The following is a 25,658-nucleotide window of genomic DNA, read 5'->3' on the forward strand; positions in this document are numbered from 1 at the left end:
TTAAACTTATATTAATGTGTTTATATTATTAAATGCTTTTTTAACAATTATTAATAATATAAATAATGTTCAACATTGAGTTTTATACCAAAATTTTGCTCTGTGAAAGTAGAATTTATTAATTTTGATACTGATATTTTCAGCATAATAATCTTTAATACTTACGTTAAAAAGAAAATGAATGTACTACACAACCGTCTTGGAGTCGATACACACAAGAAATGCTCTACGGTTTTTTGCTAGCGTCTTTTTTTTCCTTAGAAACGATGAAAAAGAAAATATTTGTTTTTCCTTGAAAAACAATAGAAAGTTAAAAACAAATAAATATGAATAACTTTAATTGTAATTAATAAAATTAATAATATAGAATTTAATTAATAATATTATTCCACATTAATATATTAAAATAATGAAAATAATGACACAGTTTCTCTATACCTATATATTTACATTATGTTTGTCCAAATTTTACGTTATATTCTTTATTTCTAAAAATATTTATAATAAGAAATTAGGCGCGGCTTTTTTTGTTACATAGAGTATTATTTTATAAATGCTAATAGGCACAATAAATAGTGGTAAACTTTGTATTAATAATTTAAATTTAATAATTGATTTTAATTAATATAACAAATAATTACATAAATGTTTTTAATGTAATATTTATTTTAATTTATAAATGTTTTATTATAATATTATATAAATATCTTACTTTTGTTTAAGTTATTATGTATATTTAAAAGCTCAATCATTCCAGGCAGCAATTTGAATGATAATTTCACTGTTGTTCATAATAAAATTATAAAGATGCGTTTCTACCATTCCTTTTGGTTTTCGGTTGATCTGATTTAAAATGTTGAACTGCTATAACCTGTTATTTTATAAAATAAATTAATTGTATTAATAAAATTTTGAAATATTTTGTTAATTAGGAATAAAATATCTAAATTGGTTAAAATTTATGATCATAAATTATTACTAAAATTTTAATATTATTATCAATAAGTATATAATGTATACATGTGTATAATATGTATGTAGTATAGGTAAAGTATGTGCATATGTTAGTGTGTGCGTGTGTGTGTACATGTGTGATTTGCGTGAGTATGTACACATGTATGTATATGCGTGCGTATGTATTTGTGTGTGTAAATTTAATTCTATAGTTATGATCAATGTTATAATTATTAATAAGCTGTAACTTACAAAATTATATCATTTTCTACAAGGTGCTCCAAAATTTCTTTGTAAACAAAATATTTTTAATTTTTTTAGTTATTTACTTTAAAAATTGATGTTTTCTTCTAGAAAAAGAATCCTTAGAAATAATTTAAAGAAAAAAAAATATTTGTCTTTCCTGGAAAAAATCAAGGAAAAAAGATACTTAGAAACAAATAAATATTAATAAGTTTTTAATTTTAATTTTATTTTACTAAATTAAAGTAATATTTTTATTAAGAATTCTTAATTACAAACTTTATAAATAAATAACTATAGACTAATAAATAAATATTTAATTCAATTCAATTCAATTCAATTCTTTATTCTTCCCCTGAGGGATTGAAGGCGCTTTTGAAGGAGCGTTCCCCAACCTTACACAAACTCTTACAATCTTTACTTATATCTACTCTTATCTCTACTCTTACATCTAATTTACAAATAACTTAATTCTACCTTAACCTACTTATCTACTACTTTAGAGAGAGAAAGAGCCGTCCCTCCCTATCGCTTCGCTTCGGCTTCCGATTCCCCATATATTCTCCACCACCTCATTCATACCTCACTCATTCTCCTCCTCATACTTCCTTCCTCCTTTTCCCCTCCCTCCCCCTTTTCTTCCGTTCTTCCCTCTTCCCTCTTTTTCTCTATTTCTCTCATCCATCCTTCCCCTTCTCCTCCTTCCTGCAATATTTCCTTCATTCTTTCCCACCAGTTTCCCTTCTCCCCTTCTCCCCCACATTCTCCTATCACATGCTCCCATGTTTCTTCTTCTATCCCACATAACCTACATCTTCTTTTCTCCTCTTCTTCCCAGTATCTTGCCCCTCTCATCTCATTGTTCATTCTGAACCTAACTATCCTTCTCCATCTACTTTCCCCCCATCCCTTTCTCAGGTATTCCGGTAAACCCTCCTCCTTCCATTCCCCATACCATCTATTATATCTCGACTCTCTTATCCTCTCCCATCTTTCCTCCTTTTGCCTTTCCCTGTCTTTCTGCTCCCACCCCTCATATACTTCCTCTCCCCTTCCCCTTTTTTCCTCCATCTCTTTCCCTTCTATTCCTCTTTCTTCCCAGAATTTCTCCCTCTCTTCCTCCCACATCGTTCTTTCCTTTCCTCCTCTTATCCTCTCTTTCATATCCTCAAAACATTTCCTCGCTAAACTTCCTCCCCTTCCTTCCTCCAACTTCCTCTCATACCCTACCGCCCTCCTTCCTGCCCTTATCCTAAATTTGTCTTTTCCTATCTCCTCTCTTACCATATACCCCGGCGTGCACCAGTCTACTCCTAACGTCCACCTAATCCATCGCTCCTGCATTGCCTCCACCTCTCTCCTCTCCTTCCATCCCCATATTTCCGCCCCATATTCCAACACCGTCCCCACCAACCTTTCCATTAGCCATACTCTTTTCATCCAGTCTCCTGCAAACCTTCTCTTTCCCATTCCCCACACCTGTCTTATCACCGCTCCTGCTTTCCTAACTCTGTTCTTTACCTGCGCCTCCTGCCCCCCGTTCCTCTGTAGCTTATACCCTAAATATGTAAATTCTTTCACTTCCTCTAACCTTTTTCCTTTCCATCTCCACTCCACTCTCTTCATTCTTCCTCCTCCCTTTTTAAACCTCATTACCTTTGTCTTATCCACATTCACCTCTAACCTTTTCTTGTCCATATAACTCTCCATTTTCCCCAACATATGTATCATCCCTTCCTCATCCTCCGCCAACAGTACCATGTCATCTGCGTACGCCAAACAATGCACCTTTTCCCCTCCCAGTTTCACCCCCCCCCCAACCTCCTTTTCTTAGCACTTCCTCTATATCCGCTATCAGCAAACTGAATAAGTGCGGACTCATTGGGCAACCTTGCCTCACCCCCCTTGCCGTCCAAAAATTTTCTCCCTCCTCCTTCCCCACTCTTACCTTACTCCTCGTTTCCCTGTACACCTCTTCTATCCTACTCCTTAAACCCTCCCTCACTCCCCTCCTCTTCATTGCCTCCATTAACACCTCCCTATCTACCGAATCAAACGCCGCCTTCAGGTCCATAAATGCCGCGACTACCTTTCCTCCCTTCTTATTTACCCTCTTATTCACCAGATAATTCAACACATAGATACTATCCATCACCCCCATTCCCTTCCTAAAACCTGTCTGACTCTCCGGTATCATATTCTTCCCCTCCATTTCTTCCTTTAACCTTTCAGTTAAAATCCCCACGTATACCTTGTATAGCGTTGGCATCAATGTCACTCCTCTATAGTTTTCCACTTTATTCCCCGTTCCCTTTTTCAACAGTGGCACTATTATCCCTTCTTTCCACCTCTCCGGCCATCCTTCTCCTCTCCATACTCTGTTGCACATTTCCCATACCCACTCTTCTACCCTCTCCCCTCCATATTTCCATACCTCACTTGGTATCCCATCCTCCCCCGCTGCTTTTCCTTTCTTCAGTTTTCCCAGCATCCTCTTCACTTCCTCCCTGCTTATCTCCTGCTCCTCATCCCTCTCCCTTTTTTCTTTTCCTCCTCTTACCACTTTTACCTCTATCCCTCCCAATAAATCCATAAAGTATTCCTTCCATTCCTCCGCATTTATCTCCTCATTCACCCCTTCTCTCTTTTTCCTTTCCCTGTTAATAATCTTCCATACCTCTCCTTTCGTTCTTGCCTCTATCGCCTCCTTGTACCATCTTAGCCTCTCCTCCTCCCTTTTTCCTTTACACATTAGCTTATATTCCGCCCTTACTTTTCTATATCCTTCTCCTCCTCCTCCTTTTTTCCTCCATTCCCTTAACTTTTTCCTTTTCTCTTCTCACATTCCTCGTCCCACCACCCTTTCCTTTTCCCTTCTCCACTCTCTTTTTCTCCTTCTCTCAATTCCTCTTCTATTCTTCCTATTTTTTTCCTCTAGCTCCTCTTCAATCCCCTCCTTCCACCCCTCTCCCCACTCTATTTCCTCTCTTATTCTTTCTCCTCCCCTCTTTGTCCATCTCCCTCTTTTTCTTATTCCTTTTCCCTCCCCCCCTTTTCCCTTTTCAGCTCCTCCTCTTCTTTCTAGCGTTACAATCAATGGGTGATGGTCCGATTCTATGTTATCTCCCACCTCCATTCTCTTTATCCTTTCTTTTACTCTATCCTCTCCCACCACGTAATCTATCACCGATTCCCCTCTTCCTCCTGTGTATGTGTACTCCCCCTTCCTATCCCCTCTTATCCCTCCATTAAAGATTCCCCATCCTACCTCTTCCAACTCTTTTATCAACTTCTTCCCTTCCTCATTAACTTTCTTGTCCTTCGATCTTCTTTCTTCTTCCTCCTCCCCTCCTATCATCCCCCCCTTCTACCTGTCCTTGCGTTGAAATCTCCTCCCAAAATCGTCCAATTATTTTCTTCTTTCTCTTCCATCCATTCCTTCATTTCCTCCAATTTCCTTTCCATGTCCCCGTTGATGTATACGCCTATTACCCTCCACTTCTCTCTTCCTACTTCTAAATCCGCCATCATTATTCCCTCCGCCTTTTCTCCCATTCCTGATACTTTTATCTTCCCCCTCTCCTCCCTTACCCCCATGATCATTCCCCCCATCGGTCTTCCTTTCTTCTTTCTCCTCTTTGCTGCTTGCTTCTCCCATCTATATCCTTTCGGTAACCTCTTTTTAATCGCCTCCCACCCCCTTTCCTCTATCCATGTTTCCATCATCACCACCACCTCCCAATCTTCTATTTCCTTCCAGAACTTTTCTTCCTTATTCTTCAGCCCTGCCACATTCCAAAAACCTATTTTCCATTCCTCTCTTACTTCTCCTCTTTTTCCTTTCTCTCCTGTTCCTTTCTCCTTTCTGCCTCCGTCTCCCTTTCTCCTTCCTCCTTTCTCTTCTTACTATTGTTCTCCCCTCCTCCTTTCCTCCTTTCTTCTCTTCTCCCTTCTTCTATCCCTTTTTTTCCTCCATTCCTGTCTTCATACCCCCTTCTTCCCCCCTCCTTTTCTCTATACCTTCTCTAATTTCTCCTTTCCAGTTTTTAAGCACACCTTCCTCCTCTTCCCATCTCCACCATACATAATTGATTTTTATCCTTCCATAGCTTGTCCATACATTGTTTCCTTTCCTCCTTTCTATCTCCGCGATCTCCATTAGTCTCCATTTTATCTTTCTCTCTTCCCATGCTAAATCATCTTCTATTCTCACCTTCTTTCCTCTTAATATCCTCTTCCTCTCCATTACCTGTCTTTTTTGTTCTCTACTTCCTAGTTTCACTACCACCATTTCACCTTCCTTTCCCTCCTTTCCTTTCAACATCCTTATCCATTCTATTTCTGCTTTCGCTCCTATCTCTTTCATTAATTTCTCTACTCTTTCCTTTACACCTTCCTTCCCTTCCTCCATTCTTTTTATTACTATGTTATTTCTTCTCTCTTCTCTTTCCTTCCATTCTAATTTCTTTCCTATGTCCTTCACTTTTCCTATTATTGTCTCGTTTATCCTCTTACTCCCTCCTTCGCCCCCTCTCTTTCTCTTTCCTTTCTTCCTCTTTCCTCTACTCTTGCCTCCAAATCTATCACTCTCTTCTCCAGGCTCTCTATCTCTTTTCTCAGTTCTCTTCTTTCTTCTCTCCATTCCCCCTCCTTTTTCCAAATTTCTATCTTCAACTTTCTCATTTCCTCGCCTAACTTCTCTGTTATCTTCTCCCCTATCTCCTCCATCATCCTTCTTAACTCCTCCTTTTCTATCCCCCCTACCTCTCTATTCAGCCTTTCTGTCTTTTTGCTCCTTCTTAGGCTTCTTTCCTCTTCCTCCTTATCCTCCTCTCCCCCTTCTTCTCTTTTCCTTTTCAAAAAATCATCTATACATCCCATACTGCTCCTCCTTTCCTTCCCTAACTCATCTACTTTTCTCGGCCCTGCCTTCTTTTTTATTTCTTCCTCATCTCCCTTTTTCCCCCCTTCCTCTAACATCCTATCTCTATTGGTCTCTATCCTTCTATCTCTAATAATCTCTTCATTTATCATTTTTCCCTTATCGCTTTCTTTCTTTGATTCACTTACTCTATGCTCCAACTCGCTAGTGAATTCCCTAGTGAATTCTCTATCTTTATCCTTTACTACACCTACTCCCTACACCTACTCTCTTTCTTCCACGTGTCTACGTGTCCACGTGTCTCACCTTTTCCTACTTTCTATTTTCTAACTCCTTACCCCTTTATCTTCTCCTATCCTTCAATCTCTCCTCCTCTTTTTCCTACACCCTCTCACTTCCTATCTCCTATTCACCTCACCCCTTTTCTCACTCTTTTCTCACAAATATCTGCCACGCTTTCACACACCTGTCACTCACTCTCTTACCGGAACCGGAAGCCAATAAATATTTAATAAATATAGTATTTATATTTATATGTATTGTGATATATGAATTAAAAAAAATTAATGTTATATAGTATTTTTACTTTTGTTTATGTATAATATTTACTCTAAATATTCTTTTTTGTTTAATATATTTCTTTTAGATTATAAATTTTAATTATACACTTCATAAGTTAAATCATATTTTAATTAAAAAATTTAAAACAAAATATTTAATAAATAATATTTAATAAAAAAAGAAAGATATAAATAAAAAATAAAAATAAATCAATTTGTTTATTAAAAATAAATATTTTCTATACTTACAAATTTAACAATTTTATTATGTTTTGTAGGTTAAAGCTTTTGATTTAATCCTATAAATAAAATATTAAATTAATTAGTTTAATTTTTATTCAAATAAAACTTTATATTATATTCAAAAGTTATAGATTAGACCAATGCTTAAATTTTTATTTTATTTTGTTTTGAATAAAAAGTTTACCATTTCTGAATCATTATTGAACTTTCTTTTTCTGGGGAGAAATGTTGCTTTCGCAAGATCTTCATCGGATATGGTACCCGGTATAATTTTGACATTTGAGACATTCTCAATCAACAAGAAATTATATATATATATATGTCAAAATATATATATAAATAGTATAATAATTTATTATATTTCTATGTGCAGATGCCGAGGCACAGTCTGACAGCGATGGTTAACGCGACCCCCTCTCTCGCAGTCGCAGCAGGCCCGCTGGCTCTCTCTCTCTCCCGCTACCTCGAGCCGCCGGCTCTCTCTCGCCGCTGAATCCAGGCGTGAAAGACGGCCTTTTTTATATATATTTTTATATATTTTTATATATCTTGCATAATTTTATATATCATTTATATGTTTATTTTATATAATTTTTATTTTATATATCTTTTTTATATTTGTATCTTTTTATAATTTTATAAATTTTATATTATAATAATTACACGTTCACGCACACACACACACACACATACAAATTTTGTAAATATACACACACACACATTTATAATAAACTATACTTTTACCTAAAAAATTGTACAATTAAACCTTGTCGTTTTCCCATCCCTTGCGATACCCCACTAGCAAAATAAAAAAAATAAATGTTTAATATATTTCTTTTAAAAAAAATAAATTTTTAATATATTTCTTGTAAAAATTTTTAATATATTTCTTAAAAATTTATAATATATTTCTTTTGAAAAAAAATAAATTTTTATAGTCTCTCCCTCGCATCATCTCTCTTCTCTCGTCGCGTGAGCCTCTCGCGCGCTGCGTATTAGTTCACCGTCTCTCTCTCTCTCTCTCTCTCTCTCTCGCAAATGCATGGGAGAGCGCGCGCTTCTCCACGTGTCTCTCGCATGGATGCGACCCGCCGGCTCTCTCGAACGCGAGATGTAAACATTCGACACTTGGAATGTTTTTTGAAATAGATATAGTTCTTGGTGAAGATTTTTTAAGTGGGGTACAGCCTGTGGAGAGCGGGTCTGTCTCTGCAATCATAAAGTTTTGAACGGTCATCAACGAAGTGGGGGGGACATTGCAACAAAAATGGTAGTGCTTTTTAAGTGAAAAAAATATTAATGAATAGTGGATGAAAAAATATATTAATATTAATATTTTTTTGTAGTTTGCCCTGTGTATTATTTGTTGTTGTTGGGTGATCAAGGACCTGGTGTACGATACATTAAGGGATGCAGAATGGGAGAATTATTCGGATGATGACTTCGAAGAATGGATAGGGGATGACGAATGGGACGGTAAGAATAAAATTTATAATATTGTATTATATTTTTAAATGAATAATCGTTATGTTTACGTTCCAATAATGGTTCCAGATATGTGTGATTGGGATTGGGACCCATATTTAAGAGACGATGACGGCGATTTATATGATTGGGGTCTGGTGTGGCTGTTCGAGCCGGATCCTGTACCTGTGTATGAAAATTGGGACGGTAAGAATAAAATTTATAATATTGTTTGGTAGAGTTAAATCGACGTAACTAGCCAGTTTATTTAATTAAATTCACAACGTTTCGACCATTTGGTTGTGGTCCTTATCAAGTGGACATCGCCAATCATTTTACATAACGAGAAACACATAAGAAAGAGAGAGATTGCTGAAATGTTTTTAATTAAGAAGCATGACAACACAATTAACTTACAAAGGGACACTGAAAATTTGACAAATATTTATGATAAAATTATAAAGGTCGTATAGATGTCTTTTTAACTGTGTCAATTTAGTTGTTGACTGAGCATCATACTGATGAGACGTGTTTCTTCTTTTTCCTTATTTATATTTATTACTATGATAATTTATTAGATTCTTTTTAAGTACAATTTGATCAGTACATCGTTTATTAATTAAGTACGTCCTTTGTAATTCTAATTTATATTTTATTATTATTTATTATAAATGCGTTCTAAATGTAAAAACTACTGTCTTTTTGTTTATAGTGTATTTCACTTGATAAAGACCACAACCAAATGGTCGAAACGTTGTGAATTTAATTAAATAAACTGGCTAGTTACGTCGATTTAACTCTACCAATTTATATTTACCACTAGCGATATATATACTATTCCTAAATTATAATATTGTATTATATATTTAAATTAATAATTGTTATATTTTTAAATTAATAATTGTTATGTTTACAGATGAACCATACGTGCAATTAGTTACAGTTCGATAAGTCTCTTAGCCACGTTAAGCAAAGTAGTGGAAAAAATAATATTAATAAGACTACAAAAGCATGCCAAAAATAACAAACTCACAAACGTGCATCAATTTGGTTTTAGGAAAAAACGTAACATAGTACAACAAATAGTAAGAAAAGTAAACGACATACGAGTAAATTACAATAAAGACAACGTAACGGTGATGTTACTCTTAGATATAGAAAAAGCCTTTGATAAAGTTTGGATGGATGGTTTGTTATATGTATAAAATGCTGGAACAGAAATACCCGTTTCATATGATCAAGCTAATACATTCATATATAAACAATAGAACATTTAGAGTAACAATAAATAATAGTAAATCTAGAACCAAAAAAATAAGAGCAGGTGTACCTCAAGGCTCAGTTCTCGGTCCGATATTATTTAATATATTTTTAAATAATATGCCAGAATTTCCTAAAACCAAATTAGCAATGTTCGCTAATGACACGGCAATTTACGCACACTCTTTTAGCGCAGTAGTAGCGGCAAAACAAATACAAATACATATAAATATTCTTGAACATTATTACAAATTATGGAAAATATCACCCAAGACAGATAAAGCAGAAGCAATTATTCTTACCAAAAAATACAAAAACACACGAATTTTTACACCGATTACACTGTACAAACAACCAATTCAAATTAAAAGTTCGGTAAAATATCTCGGCATGCACTTAGACAGTAGATTGACATATAAAGTTCACATAAGCAAATCAATTCATAGAGCATATGGGACTATGAAACAATTATATTCACTTATGGCTAAAAACTCTAAAATAAGTATTACAAATAAAAGACTTTGTTCAAAATATTAAGAAAAATATAAGCGAAAAATAAGGTCATTTCGAGACATATCGTTCTGCTTAACGGTTCTTAAATTATTTTCGACATCACGCGCTCGAGGAAGAAAAACACGTGTTTTCTTCCAATGTTTTCGATACTCGGCCCGAGCGCCAGCGAATCGGAGTCGAGCACGTACGTGCCACGCGCTTTGTTTGTGATCTATCCGAAGACCTCGTTACCGAATTCAAAAGGTGAGAGTCAGTCTGTCCAGAGAATTAGCGGAGCAAGGTGCTCCCTTATCCGCTTTCGAAAAGAATCCCGCGTTGGACTCTTTATTTTAATTGAACGAAAGCGTCGCGCGTGATATAAATCGCGAGTATATTTGTTAATTTATTACTCCGACCGGGTTTAATAAACTATTTAATAAATGGCTTGTGAAAAGAAAGAACCGCTTCTCTCGCTCATTATCCAACTGTTCCGTATCCACGAATCCGCAAAATAAAATAAATAACTTTTGTATGTGGAGAAAACGTACCGAAGGTTCTCGCACATATAAAAAATGGTCCTTCGAGCCGGATAATTAAACAATACGAACAGTGAAGTGCGCGTAAGAGATTGAGAACAGTATCGCGTTCGCTCTCAAAAATCAGGACAGACTCCGATTCGAGTCGTGAAGTCGACTAATCGTAACACAAGTTTTGTGTTGTATTCATGACTACGTGAAGTAAGTACAGTGCGGTACAGTGAGACAAGATAGTAAAGTCTTGCGTTACGCTATTCTCTTTTCGTGCGCCGAAATCAAGTCAGCCGCGAGTTTATTACCGTCGGCGCCGCAGTTAAGCCCCCGGTCTTTTTGTACAAAGTTAACGGAGACAATTAATCGCGTTTCAACGACAGATTGTTCGCGAAATTCGTTGCCGTCGGAATCGTAGAAAAGTGCCCGGCAAAATCAATTTAGTCTAATTAAAGACATTTTTTCGCTTCTCGCTTCGACGCGGAGTCGTTCGCGAGTGATTAGCCGTCGGCTCAGCTATCGTGCCCGGCATAATTTGTGCAGTCCGATTAAAAGACAGTTTGGTTTCGCGCTTCGACACGAAATCATTCGCGAAAGAGTTGCCGTCGGCGAAGGCGCTCGTCGGTCAACTCAGTGTAGTCTCAACAAACAATCAGAATCGCCTTTTTCGACAGAACGTCGTTAGCGAACTCATTGCCGTCGGCGTCGCAATACGCGCCCGGCATTTTCGTGTGGGACACACATTATACTTAAGAATACTTAAGAATAAAACCATAGTTTGAGTTTTTTGGACATCAAGTTAATATCAAAAGACAATAAAATTACATGTGATTGGTTTAGAAAGCCGACGTTTTCTGGAAGATACTTGAATTTTCTTTCACAACACCCTATGTATCAAAAAAGAGGAACGATCATCGGTCTGATTGATAGGGTAATTTTATTATTTCATCCTTCATTTCACTAGGATAATATAGAATTGATTATTAACATCTTAATAAATAATAATTACCCGGTAAAATTCATTTTTGACACTATTAACGATAGACTCAAAACTCTTTTTTATACTAGAAGTAATGTTAACAACAACAGTCAAAATCAGTCGAAGGATTCTCATTTGTTTTTTACTGTGCCTTACTTACCAAAGGCTACTGAACAATTGATAGGTATTACAAAAAAAGTCGATACTAGACTCTCCTACATGAGCATGAATAAATTAGGTAAATTTATTAAAACACACAAAGACAAAATACCTAAAGGAGCGAATACGAATGTAGTTTATAAAATTAACTGTAAAAACTGTGATGCCTCATATGTAGGTCAAACTAGCAGAAAACTGAATACTAGGATAACTGAACATAAAAAACATATTAACAGAAAGTGTTCCAATAAATCAGTTGTTACTGATCATAGATTAGAGTTCTCTTATGAATTTGATTGGGATGAGGTAATAATTTTAGATAAAGAACCATTTTACAATAAAAGACTTATATCAGAAATGTTATATATAAAAAGACAAACTAATGGATTGAATCTACAAAACGACACTGAATTTTTGCCTGATATATACAATAATATTATAGATTCTTTACCAAAATTGCCAGGGTTTGCAAACAGACCTTGATATGTATAATAAAGGTGAAACACCGAGTTACTGCCTCATTTGTGATTGGGAGTTGAGACGGTAAAGACGTTCTGTCTTTAGTAAACTTTTGTTTTTGAAAATAACTGTGTCTATGAGATCTCGCGTCTGATACTTGTAACTTCTATTAAATAATTGCCAATTTTATTTGAGTGAGTGTACAGTGCATGTTATTTTTCAAAAGTATAGTGAATAATTGAATATTATTTATTTAGATCTCCATTTAATGTCTAACAACATTTCAATATGACGATTCAATCAAGATATCTCCCTTGACCAATAAATCAGGAGGCCTATACACAGTGATTACATGGCACTGTCGCTCGATCTCAGTATGTATCAAAAATTTGCACTTGTCACACGCGATGACTTATTTAGAAACATATGTAATGAGACAAAAAACTGACTTTTTATTATCTTGACATCGTTGATTGCCGTCTTTAATGTTCAATATTACACTTCAATTTATATAATATTTGTATTGCGCTGAGGAAGGCTCGAAATGTCAGCCGAAACGTTCGCTCTAATGTGTATTTCTTATGTATATATTATTTCGTTAAAATGCGAATAAATGATCACTTCTTATTTATTTCTTGCTACGTTCAAATGAAGTTTTGTTATATTTTTTAATATTAATTGACAACTTGTTATGTTTAATACCTCTTATAGCCCTTCTTTGTTTACAATTACACATTATACTATTCTCGCGCCTCGGTATTCTGCGTGAAGTCTCTGAGGACATAATTCTTTCGCGTCGATACAACATCGTTCGCGAACCACCGTCGGCGTAGTTACTCGCACGGTGCGTTAATCAAGTGTTCGTCACGTTTCGACAAAAGGTGACACGTAAACTTCGTTCCGACGGCACAGCTACAAGTGCCTAGGAAACCCTCGCGACAAGTATTGTGAATTCTCGTTTGCTAGTGAAATTCACCGTTAATTTTTGTGACAATGTCGGAGGCGAAAGATCTGCTGATCGCGCAGATAGACACGATCGCTCAGCTAAAGCGAGTGATCGTGAACTTTAAAAAATTGGCAAAGGCCAATGTGACGCTGCCAAGGACTCAAGGTCGACTGGACGAATTGACGTCCCTCTGGGCATCTTGCAGAGAACTCCACGTCAAGTTGCTGCAATCTACTACGCCCGAGGAAAAGAAGACTTTGGCATACTTCGTCGATGAGGAATTTTTGGTCGCTGAGGAAGCTTACTACGAGACGGCCGACGTCCTTCGTGATGCGATAAGTAGATTAACAGTTGTTACGCCGCCTCCGCTTGATCGAAGTACTGATTCCTCCTTTCGCGATAGTAATAATAATTTTCAGTTGCCGCGGATTTCGTTGCCGAAATTTTCGGGAAAATTCTCCGATTGGGAGAATTTTAAAAATACGTTTGAGTCTCTCGTTGCAAATAATTATGCACTTACTAATACTCAGAAGTTTCATTATCTAAAAACGAGTGTCATTGGAGACGCTGCGTTAGTAATCAATAATTTAAAAATTTCGGACGCGAATTATGATTCCGCGTGGCAACTTTTAGTCGACGAATACGACGACAAATTAACTTTGATTCATTCGCATTTACATGCTTTTATGAGCATACCTGTCATGAATCGCGAGAGCGTGGCAGAATTAAGAAAATTGCGCGACGCAGTGGCTGCATCGCTTGCCGCGTTAAACAACATGCAAAGACCTGTAGATCATTGGGATGATCTCCTGGTGTATATAATATCACAAAAATTTAGTGCGAGAAGACGCAGCGAGTGGAACTTGAGACGTTCCACTATGAATTCGATTCCGTCTTATAAAGACATTCACGATTTTCTCACAATGCGCATCCGCGGATTGTCGGATTTCACTGACGTTTCAAAAGAGAGCGGCAATGTTAAATATGACAAGCAACGGTCGTCAGTTAATAATATCGCAGTTCTAAAATGTATTTGCTGTTCGGGAAATCACTTCATTTCAAAGTGCGAGGAATTTCGCCAAAAGTCAGCAGCGCAACGCATGGAAATTGCTCGTACAAATAAAATTTGTTTTAATTGTTTGAAATCGGGACACATGTCGCCGAAATGCATAAGCAAACAGCGATGCACCCAATGTCGTCGTCCCCATCATACATTATTGCATTCCGCGAGTTATCAAGGGCCGGACGTCAATAAAAGTTCGACATCAGAAAAGGTGAGCGTATCGTCGAAATCAAAAACCGACTCTTCGTGCGTTTCCGATAACGCGGCCGTCGCTAGCGTTCAAACGGTGAAACTGCCGGACGTCACGACTCCGACCGTGCTTCTCGCGACTGCGTGGGTCGACATTCACACTGCCGAAGGCAGATGTTTTAAAGTACGCGCCTTGCTAGATCAAGGATCGAATTTCAGCTTCATTTCGGAAGCATTAAGTCAAACTATTCGTACAAAAAAAGAAAGAACCGACTTGCAGATTAAAGGTTTCGGCGAAAAGTATACCGGCTCTGCAAAATCTCGCGTGTCATTGCAATTGACGCCCTGCTCAAAAGCAAATCCTGCGTTTCCTATGACAGCATGTCTTTCAAAAAATTACCTCGTACGCTGCGTCACGGATTCAGCCCGTCGACTCATGGCCGCATTTACGAAGTCTTTCGCTCGCGGATCCGGATCCGTCGAGTCATCATCAAATTCATCTGCTTATCGGAGCAGACATCTACGGTTTACTGTTGAGGCGCGATTTGAGACAAGGTCCGCCCGGCACACCCACCGCTCAATTAACCGCGTTTGGTTGGATTCTCTCCGGCCCTATCGGAAGTAAAAAACGGGTCTCCGCGGAGGCTGCCGTTTTAAATTGCGTTTTGGCTCACCGAGACGTAAATGCTCTTCTCCAGAAATTCTGGGAAGACAAAGAGATTTCGTCGACCACCCCCCTCACTGAAGAGGAAGATAAATGCGAACGACACTTCGTACAAACGCATTGTCGTTCTCACGACGGTCGATACATTGTTCGACTGCCATTCAGGGGAGATCCGCCGATCGACATCGGGGATTCTCTGCCAATAGCGCGGTCTCTGTATAACCGTATGGAAAATCGATTAAAAAATCAATCCGATCTCTGCTCGCAATATAACGAATTCCTCGCGGAATACGAGTCACTCGGACATATGGCTCAAGTCAATGAGTCAGAAAAGACGGAGAATTCGCCTGTCTACATCCCGCATCATCCAGTGGTGCGGGAAGATAGTCGCACCACGAAATTACGCGTCGTGTTCAACGCTTCGTGCAAGATTCGAAACGGCACGACGTTGAACGATCATTTATTCACCGGGCCGAAACTACAGCAAGATCTTCCTGCCGTCTTGTCTCGATGGCGAAAATAACGATATGTGTATACGGCGGATATCGCGAAGATGTTCCGCCAAATTCGCGTGCATCCTCAAGACGTCGATTATCAAAGGATTCTTTGGCGTCCGACGGATGACACTTCGATAAAGCATTTTCGACTGCTTACAGTGACATACGGCATGGCTCCGGCTCCGTATCTCGCGATGCGCGTTTTAAAGCAATTGGCTCTCGACGACGGTGCTCATTACCCCGCGGCGGTTCCTATTTTAAATGAATCTATCTACGTCGACGACACGTTGTTTGGAGCAGACGATGTAAATTCATTAAGACACGCGTATTCAATTAATCAAATTAATGAGAGGAGGAGGCTTCCAGCTTCGAAAATGGGCGTCTAATACAAGCGAGCTTCTCGACAAACTCTCGCTCGATCAGCCGGAAGTCACTGATCATCTCGTATTACAAGACGAATCTTTAAAAGTCCTCGGACTCTCGTGGCTTCCTTCCGAAGATTCATTTCGTCTCGTCGTAAATTCAATAAACCCGATTGAGCCCACCAAACGATCAATTCTTTCATTCGTCGCGAAACTGTACGACCCGCTCGGTTGGGCCGCCCCGGTCGTAATTAAAGCTAAAATATTTTTACAAGAACTATGGATGGTACATTGCGATTGGGACTCGCCCATACCCGACGAATTGAAACTTCGGTGGAGCAATTTCGTATCGGATTTTAGTGAATTGACAAAAATCAAAATTCCGAGATGGACCAGTCAAACTCCAGATAATTTAACACTCGAAATTCACGGGTTTGCAGACGCGTCAACTCGGGCTTATGCCGCTGTAGTTTATTTGCGCGTCTTTCATTCGTTTTCCGACTATACGATCAGTTTGATCGCGGCTAAGACAAAGGTCGCCCCGGTCAAAACTGTTAGTATTTCGAGACTTGAATTAAATGCCGTCGTACTTTTAAGTCGACTTGTTAAATGGACAACAAATTCGCTTAATTTACGTCAAATTCAGATACATTGTTGGACGGATTCCACGATTGCGTTGGCGTGGATACGCCAGCATCCATCTAACAAGGGGACACTACACCCAGTACATCAAGAATCAGGATGCCAATTTTTTTGGTGATTCTAGAGGTCAAAAAAAGGTATACGTGTTTCGGCGTTTTGTCGAATGCTCCGTAGTTTTCGAGTAAAAAATTTTTAAAAAATCGAAAAGTGCAGCAGCGATTAAGAGCTAACTCGTAGGTCGCAAGTTCGAGTCCGTGTCTTGTTACTTTTTTTTGTTTTATCTTACTAGTTTTGAAAAAGTGTTGTTGTTTAAATATATTTAAATATATATAATGTGTAATGACAAATATAATTTAAATAAAAATAAGATATAAAAACAAAATATTTGAAAAAAAAAATTTTTTAACGTAATAATTTAATTAAATAAATAAATAAATATATTTAAACAACAACACTTTTTCAAAACTAGCAAGATAAAACAAAAAAATAGTAACAAGACACGGACTCGAACTTGCGACCTACGAGTTAGCTCTTAATCGCTGCTGCACTTTTCGATTTTTTAAAAATTTTTTACTCGAAAACTACGGAGCATTCGACAAAACCCCGAAACACGTATACCTTTTTTTGACCTCTAGAATCACCAAAAAAATTGGCATCCTGATTTTCGATGTACTGGGTGTAGTGTCCCCTTGTAAGTGGACTACTTATGTAGCCAACCGTGTATCTGAAGTACAAAATAATCTACCGTCGGCTCGATGGAATCACGTATCGTCAAAAGAAAATCCTGCAGATTGTACGTCACGCGGTCTTTCCGCGTCCGAATTGCTTTCGCATCCACTATGGTGGACTGGACCACCCTGGCTCCAGAAGCATTCTACGTCATGGCCGATTCATGACGCCTCAGTTCCGCTATCTTCCGATGCAATTCACAAGATTGCAATTGAAACTCGACAATCTTCTGTCCTTCACGTAGAAAGTGTAGAAGAATGGGATTTAGTTTATAAATTCTCGAACTGGACGAAGCTCGTCCGCGTGACAGCTTACATTCTTCGATTTGTTTCTTTGCTCAAGAAAACAAGAAAATTTTCGTGCGTCTCTCCGGCACTTAATGCTGACGAGCTTAATGATGCCGAGACGTTTTGGTTGAATTACGTTCAGAAGAGATCATTCGACTCTGAAATTGATTCTTTAAGAAAAGATAAAAGCATCTCAAAAAGGAGCTCCTTGAGAACTTTTAGTCCTTTCCTCGGGGAAGATGCATTGCTCCGTCTCGACGGGCGGTTGAAGAATGCCGCTCTCGCCTATGGTGAGCAACACCCCATCATTGTTCCACAGGGTCGAATAGCATCTCTGCTTATAGCTCATACACATAAAATTACTCTACATGGAGGAGTCCAATTAATGCTCCGCACTCTTCGCCAAAGATATTGGCTTTTAGGAAGTCGAAACGCTGTAAAACGCCATATCCGTCAGTGTATTGTTTGCACTCGTTATTCCGTTAAGCAATCAAATCAACTCATGAGTGATCTGCCCTCGCCTCGTGTTAATCAGTCTCCACCGTTCACTCACACGGGAGTTGATTACGCCGGTCCCTTCCTCATCACACCGTTCGTAGGAAGAGGACAGAAGGCGAGAAAAAATTGGGTAGCCTTGTTCATCTGTCTAGTAACCAAGGCTATTCATTTGGAGCTGGTTGAAGATTGTTCAAGTGCTGGATTTCTTTCCGCCTTTCGTAGGTTTGTTAGTCGCCGAGGTTTACCAAAAAGCCTTTATAGCGACAACGGTACGAATTTTCAGAGAGCGGACAAGGAAATGAAGAGCACATTCGAAGCTCTAATGAAAGACCCGGCATTGCACGACTGTCTTGCAAATGATCGCATTGAGTGGAAGTTTATTCCTTCTGCTGCTCCGCATTTTGGTGGATTGTGGGAAGCGGGCGTGAAGAGTTTCAAATCGCGCCTCAAGAGAGTAGCCGGGTCGCGTACCCTGTCACAGGCTGAATTCACGACCCTCCTCTGTCAAATAGAGGCGTGTTTAAACTCACGACCTATCGCGGCGCTCAGCGACGACCCGAGCGATTTGTCCGCGCTCACACCGGGTCATTTTTTGATCGGCCGACCGATCATCGCGGTACCGGAGGAATCAGTACTCGCGATAAACGCTAATCGACTGCAGAGATGGCAACTAATCCAAGCGATGACCGAGCAACTTTGGCGTACATGGTCGCAAGATTATTTGCACTCTCTGCAACAGCGTCAAAAATGGACGGAAAAAACTTCATGTTTTCGCGTAGGCGAGTTAGTATTGTTAAAGAACCCTTTGCTCCCTCCGAGTAAATGGGAACTCGGACGAGTAACTCTAATCCATCCTGGATCTGACGGACTCGAGCGCGTCGTTACAGTGCGAACCGCGCGTTCCGTTTTAAAGAGACCTATCACGTTACTGTGTAGACTACCGATTAACAGTGATAGGTAATCGAACTTTGGTTAACAAACTAACTTTGCGTCGTAAATTTAATTTAAATTTAAGAATTAATATTAAGTCTAATAAATGTATTATATTGAGGAATTATTATTTGCATCCTTAAGATTATCAAACAAGATATTGTAACCTTGTTATTCAATCCTCCGTGGATTATATCGTTGTACTGGTTTGCGCTCGAGGACTCGAGATCGTCAAACAGTATTTACTCACCAAAAGAACTTTCTAGTCTATTGTTAAGAAAGTCTTTAGAATAATAGCATCAGATTTCTGTTTTCAATTTATAATCGTGTTTTTTCGCGCTCTCATCGTTAACTTCTATTATTCGGTTGTCGAGACCTTTTGTATCACCTTTGTAATCCGCGTCTCAAAGTCAAAATTGACTACTTTCGCATCCGTTCGCATGCGAGGCGGGCGGTATGTTCAAAATATTAAGAAAAATATAAGCGAAAAATAAGGTCATTTCGAGACATATCGTTCTGCTTAACGGTTCTTAAATTATTTTCGACATCACGCGCTCGAGGAAGAAAAACACGTGTTTTCTTCCAATGTTTTCGATACTCGGCCCGAGCGCCAGCGAATCGGAGTCGAGCACGTACGTGCCACGCGCTTTATTTGTGATCTATCCGAAGACCCCGTTACCGAATTCAAAAGGTGAGAGTCAGTCTGTCCAGAGAATTAGCGGAGCAAGGTGCTCCCTTATCCGCTTTCGAAAAGAATCCCGCGTTGGACTCTTTATTTTAATTGAACGAGAGCGTCGCGCGTGATATAAATCGCGAGTATATTTGTTAATTTATTACTCCGACCGGGTTTAATAAACTATTTAATAAATAGCTTGTGAAAAGAAAGAACCGCTTCTCTCGCTCATTATCCAACTGTTCCGTATCCACGAATCCGCAAAATAAAATAAATAACTTTTGTATATGGAGAAAACGTACCGAAGGTTCTCGCACAGACTTATATATGTAGTAATCTTAAGACCGATATTGTTATATGCGGCTCCAGTCTGGAGCTCGGCAGCACCCACAAATATTAAACTGTTACAATTATATCAAAAGAAATGCCTGCGATTAATATTAAACAAAGACAGATATGAAAAAATCAAAAACTTACATGAACTTTCAAATATAAGCCTAATACAAAACCACATTGACGAAATCGGTTCAAGATTCTACACAGAACAAATAAATAATGGAATTGATTTGGTTAGAGAAACAATGTGTCTCGACAAAGCAACTAGACCAAAGAAATGGCTGTATAAATTAGCGTATGAAAAACTCGATGTACCTGACGCAGAATGTATTCATAGTTGACGTATTTTTATTATTTATTATTTATAGTATATTTATATATTGTTTAAGTAAAAGAAATAGGTTTGAGCAAATAAGCCAACAACAAAACGTAAGCAGATTTTTAATAAAACGCATTTTCCTGTATAATCACCAAATTATTAAAAAAAAAAAACAAATATTGTAAATAACATTTAAGCAAAGGCGAACATATATTTGTAACATTTATAAGAAGCTGAAGGTTAAGCCATAAGGCAGGAACTTCAATTTATATTGTAACAAACATTTCAGCTAAATGATTTTCATTTATTGAATATGTAAATTAATCAAACTGAATAAAGCTCTATTAAAAGTAAAAGTAAAAAGGCTAGGCACGGTACCGTCGAGATTGAAGATTGGAGATTCGAGTCTCGAGGAGTGGTATTTTTTTATTTTAAATAAAATTTTTTTTACCATAAAATGTAATTCTTACACAAAATAAATGTAAATAACACGATTTATTTATTTATGATACGTATATTATAAAAATACATTTTTCTTTGCCTCAAAAAGCCGTGAAACGCCGTCTGTAGAATGCGGTATGTGAACTTATATAATTATAAAAGTTATCCGATTTATATCGTGTTTGGTGTCGTTGAAATCGCAAAAATCTTATTAATCCATTAATATTATTTTCAAATCGATAAAATGCAAAATAAAGGTTTTAGTTTTTGACTTATAAGATGTTTATATTTGTAATTTGCCATGGATGGAGATTTCGAAACTTTCTTTGATAATAGGTCCTCTCACTCGCTCTATACTCGCGGTCTCGCTTTCTCTCTCGCACACGACGAGTTGTGAGATGAGCTCGAAAAGATAAGCGGGCCCGAGCGCCCGAGTATCGAGATCAAAGAACGTTCCGAACTCTCGAACAATAAATCAATAAAACAATGGCTTCCCCATCCACGGCAATTCACAAATATAAACATCTTATAAGTAAAAAACTAAAACCTTTATTTCGCATTTTATCTATTCAAAAATAATATTAATGGATTATTGAGATTTTTGCGATTTCAACGACACCAAACACGATATAAATCGGATAATTTTTAATTAAACAGATAATCATACAAGTTCCTATCGCATACAGCTATTCTACAGACGGCTTTTCACGGCTTTTTGAGGCAAAGAAAAATGCATTTTTGTAATATACGTGTTATAAGTAAATAAATCGTGTTATTTACATTTATTTTGTGTAAGAATTACATTTTATGGTAAAACAAAATTTTATTTAAAATAAAAAAATATTAAAAAAAAGTCACTCCTTAAGAATCAAACCTCTAACCTCAACGGTACGTGTCTAGCCCTTTAACGCTACGCCACACGCTCTTCGATATAACGCTCTATTCCATACGTATTTATACGGCACTCAGTATTTTTAATTTCGATTTTCTCGCGTACGCTTGAGAAATGCATTTTATCTCTTTATTCCACAATAATTAAAAAGATTTCATTAAATTGACAAATGTAGTCGTACTAAAAAAAAAAAAAAAATTGGCCCTGCGAGGTCTCGAACTCTTCTCCTTTAACAGCTACGTGTTACCGGCGCTCATCTGTGCACATAGCACGGAATCGAACCACGTACCGTGCACATAGCCTGTTACCACTCGGGAGCATCGTGCACATGGCTACGTAGTTCAATGTGCACGTTTTGTGCACATAGAGGCGCTTTGAATTCCGGTTGCAGCTAAATCGAGGGGATGACCCTTAGAACATATATTGTTCTAAGGGATGACCGCTCTCATCCTTCTCTCTGATAATAGTAATATTGAGAAATACAATTGCATTTCTTAAGGGTCGATAGGCGACATGGTGGAGACGCCTATCGGCCGGCTGGGAATTACGGATTCGTTCATCCCAGATATTAGCCAAAATACTTAATAAATCTTCTTAAATTTACGATATTCTTAATCAGTAGGATTGTCCGCAGGGCGGCAAAGATTGATTTTTTGGAAAAAAGATGAATATAAAATTCATAATATAACTTGGGGAGATGCGCAGCTAGCAACGGGTAAGGTTGGGTTAGCCACGAGATCGTATTTAATTTATTATAAATTTTTAAGAGTAATAATGCAAAATTCGACTCTTTGCCGACTTGCTTTATTATATAAAGAATATATTAAAAAATATTTCACGAAGCTACGTAACTTCTTTTTATGTAATATCTGGGATGAACAAATCTCACCAGATCTATACTCATGGGGAAATTTTCGTGGTAACATACTGACAGCTTGACAAGGAGAGAGTATCATTCTATCTTTGTCTCTCTTGCATTTGATATGTGTAAAATCAGTATAAATACAAAAACCAATATATTACGCACACGAATGAGAAATATTTTACATCTGCTCATTATATATGAAAATATAAAAGTAATGCAAATTAAATTTCACATTTATTTATAATAGTATTGTGAGGTAGTAACACATATGGAAATCTTATAAGATGAATGCTGTACATCGATTAGCGTGATATTATGATTACAAGTTGCAATAAATGATTTTGCTAATATATTATTTTGAATAAAAATTTTATAAAAACAAATAAAAATAAAATAAATAAATTTTATTCATTCTTTGTTTTTTTCTATTATTTTTTCTATTATTTGAATAAAAGGCGTATCGTATGTAATAGATAAATAATAATTTATATATATGTATATATTAAAATTAATATATATATATATATGTATGTATATGTATATATAAATTTCAAAACGTAATTATAAATTTATATAAATAATCTATCTATTTAATCTATTACACACGATACATCTTTTATTCAAATAATAGAAAAAATAATTAATAGAAGAAGAAAACAAAGAATGAAGAAAATTTATTAATTTCAATTTTTTTGTTTTTATATTTTGTTAATTTTTATTCAAAATAATATATTAGCAAAATCATTTATTGACTTGTAATCATATTATGCTAATCGATGTACAGAATTCATCTTATATGATTTTCATGTATTAACTACCTCATAATACTAGTATAAATTAATGTAAAATTTAATTTCCATTATTTTTATATTTTTATATATTATCAGCAAATGTAAAATATTTTTTATCCGTGTGCGTAATATATATTAAAATATAATTATTATATAAATAATTAAATAAAAATATATATAATAAATAATTTATTATATTTATAAAAAAATTTATGTAATAAATTGTCTGTATAATATTTCACTTATTTATAAAATGTATTTTATAAATAAATAAAAAAATAAATGAATTAGATAAATATGATAAATTAGTGAATGAGGTAGGAAATGTCATATTTATTTTTTAGTCAATATATAAATTAAATAAAAAACCACTCCTCAATGTTTAAAGTCGACCAGACTGGCAATAATTTATTATAAATAATTATTTGAAATACAACAACGTTTCGGCTGTCATTGCAGCCCTTTTCAAGTACATCAATTTTAAACAGTAAATCAACTTCTATGCAAACTACCGACAATGTTAACGCTTGTTTTGATGAACAATGCATTGTTCATCAAAACAAGCGTTAACATTGTCGGTAGTTTGCATAGAAGTTGATTTACTGTTTAAAATTGATGTACTTGAAAAGGGCTGCAATGACAGCCGAAACGTTGTTGTATTTCAAATAATTATTTATAATAAATTATTGCCAGTCTGGTCGACTTTAAACATTGAGGAGTGGTTTTTTATTAATTATTACTGGCAACCTTAAGGATTATTATTTATAAATTAAATGTTTATTAAATTTAATATTAATTTAAATTATATATTGATTAAAAAATAAATGAATTAGATAAATATGATAAATTAGTGAATAAGGTAGGAAAATAATTTTTTTTCTATAAATTAATTATAAAATTTGAATATAAATAAATTTTTATAAAAAGTATTTAAAAATTTAAATAATTTTTAATGATTTATTAATATTGTTACGTCCGCGACCACCCTTCGGATTATCTCAAAGAAATGTCGCGCGCACTCAAACTCTCACACGCCGGAAATGAATACACTCGCGTGGTAAAGCAATAAACTTTAATATTAGAAGCCAATAAACCGTAGCGATACAATATAATATTACGTGCATTAATCTTAATGCAAATATATCCGCCGATCAGCTGTCAGAGGATACGTCCTCACCGCACGACAGCTAGACCAGAACAAAACGCATCGATAGACATAAACAGCTTCTTAGCGACGATAGAAGATCCTGATAGAAGACTCTGATAGAAGATCCTAATAGAAAATCCTGACGATCGTATCGTCAAACGGGCGGGACACGGACATAACAATATTTAAAATAATTATTTTAATAAAAATTATAATAGATAATTTTATTTATATTATTAATAAATTTAGGTGCCAGCAATTGCGGTTAAACTGATAATAAGAATAAATAATTTTAATAATTTAAAGAATATAAAAAAGAGATTTAAAATTTTTTTTTAATTTTATTTATAGTGAAATGTAATAATTTTAGTTAATAAAAAAAATTTATTTTTGAAAATTTATTTTTAATTAAGTTTAAAAAGAAATTAGGATTAGATACCCTATTATTTAAATAAAAATAAAATTAATTAAATATTAAATGTAAAGCATTAAAAATAAAAAATTTGGCGATAATTTATTATATTAGAGGAACTTGTCGATTAATTTGATAATCCACAAATGGATAAACTTAATATAAATATTTTATATATTGTTGTTGAAAATTAAATTAAGAGATTTTAATTATAAATTTATATTATAAATTAAATTCAAATCAAAATGTAGAATTATTAAGATAAGTTATATTGAAAAATATTTTTTTTTGTAAATAATATTTAAATTTATTATTTAAAAAGGATTTAAATGTAAATTTATAAAAATTTATAAGTTAAATTATATTTAAATTGTGTACAAATTGCCCGTCATTCTTATTAATTATAATTTGTAAGAAAAGTCGTAACAAAGTAAATATATTGGAAAATGTATTTAAAATAAAAAAAAATTTTAGTTTATTTAAATATTTCATTTACATTGAAGAGATTAATGATTTAATATAATTTATTAAAATTTAAAAAAAATTAAATTTAAATATTTATGAAAAATTTAATATGATTTGTGTTTGTGATTATTTTAATTTAATAAAATTATAATAAAAAATTATATAGAGTTAGTTTTTGAATTGTTGAAGTATTAAAAATAATATTTGTAAACAAAGAAGGGCTATAAGAGCTATATTAAACAAAATGCAGTTGTCAGATAATCTTAATAAAATTCATTTAAAACGAGA

At 35.6% G+C, this 25,658-nt stretch overlaps 2 protein-coding genes across 2 annotated transcripts; both read left to right on the forward strand.

Moving 5' to 3' along the window:
* Positions 1-13,215: 13,215 nt before the first annotated feature.
* On the forward strand, positions 13,216-15,607 carry LOC114932333 (uncharacterized). Its single transcript, XM_085484815.1, has 2 exons — positions 13,216-14,775; positions 14,846-15,607. The coding sequence occupies exons 1-2, from the start codon at positions 13,216-13,218 to the stop codon at positions 15,605-15,607; spliced, it is 2,322 nt and encodes a 773-aa protein (XP_085340941.1).
* Positions 15,608-15,751: 144 nt separating this feature from the next.
* Positions 15,752-19,060, forward strand: LOC114932332 (uncharacterized). The gene is made up of 3 exons (XM_029304499.2): positions 15,752-15,886; positions 15,948-16,375; positions 17,221-19,060. Exons 1-3 carry the CDS (start codon positions 15,752-15,754, stop codon positions 19,058-19,060), a joined length of 2,403 nt encoding a protein of 800 aa, XP_029160332.2.
* The last annotated feature ends 6,598 nt before the right edge of the window (positions 19,061-25,658 follow it).

The sequence above is a fragment of the Nylanderia fulva genome, unplaced genomic scaffold (genome assembly GCF_048542155.1).
Source record: "Nylanderia fulva isolate GAGA-0341 unplaced genomic scaffold, ASM4854215v1 Scaffold32, whole genome shotgun sequence".
In the NCBI taxonomy this organism is placed as follows: domain Eukaryota; kingdom Metazoa; phylum Arthropoda; class Insecta; order Hymenoptera; family Formicidae; genus Nylanderia; species Nylanderia fulva.

Excerpts from the sequence above, each read along its gene's own strand:
- LOC114932333 (XM_085484815.1), top strand. The coding sequence starts at position 13,216 with ATGTCGGAGGCGAAAGATCTGCTGATCGCGCAGATAGACACGATCGCT. Across the intron at positions 14,776-14,845 it reads AATTGACGCCCTGCTCAAAA|CCCGTCGACTCATGGCCGCA; the intron begins GCAAATCCTGCG and ends TCACGGATTCAG.
- LOC114932332 (XM_029304499.2), top strand. The coding sequence starts at position 15,752 with ATGGCTCCGGCTCCGTATCTCGCGATGCGCGTTTTAAAGCAATTGGCT. Across the intron at positions 15,887-15,947 it reads CGTTGTTTGGAGCAGACGAT|CTTCGAAAATGGGCGTCTAA; the intron begins GTAAATTCATTA and ends GGAGGCTTCCAG. Across the intron at positions 16,376-17,220 it reads TTAACACTCGAAATTCACGG|AATCACCAAAAAAATTGGCA; the intron begins GTTTGCAGACGC and ends TTTGACCTCTAG.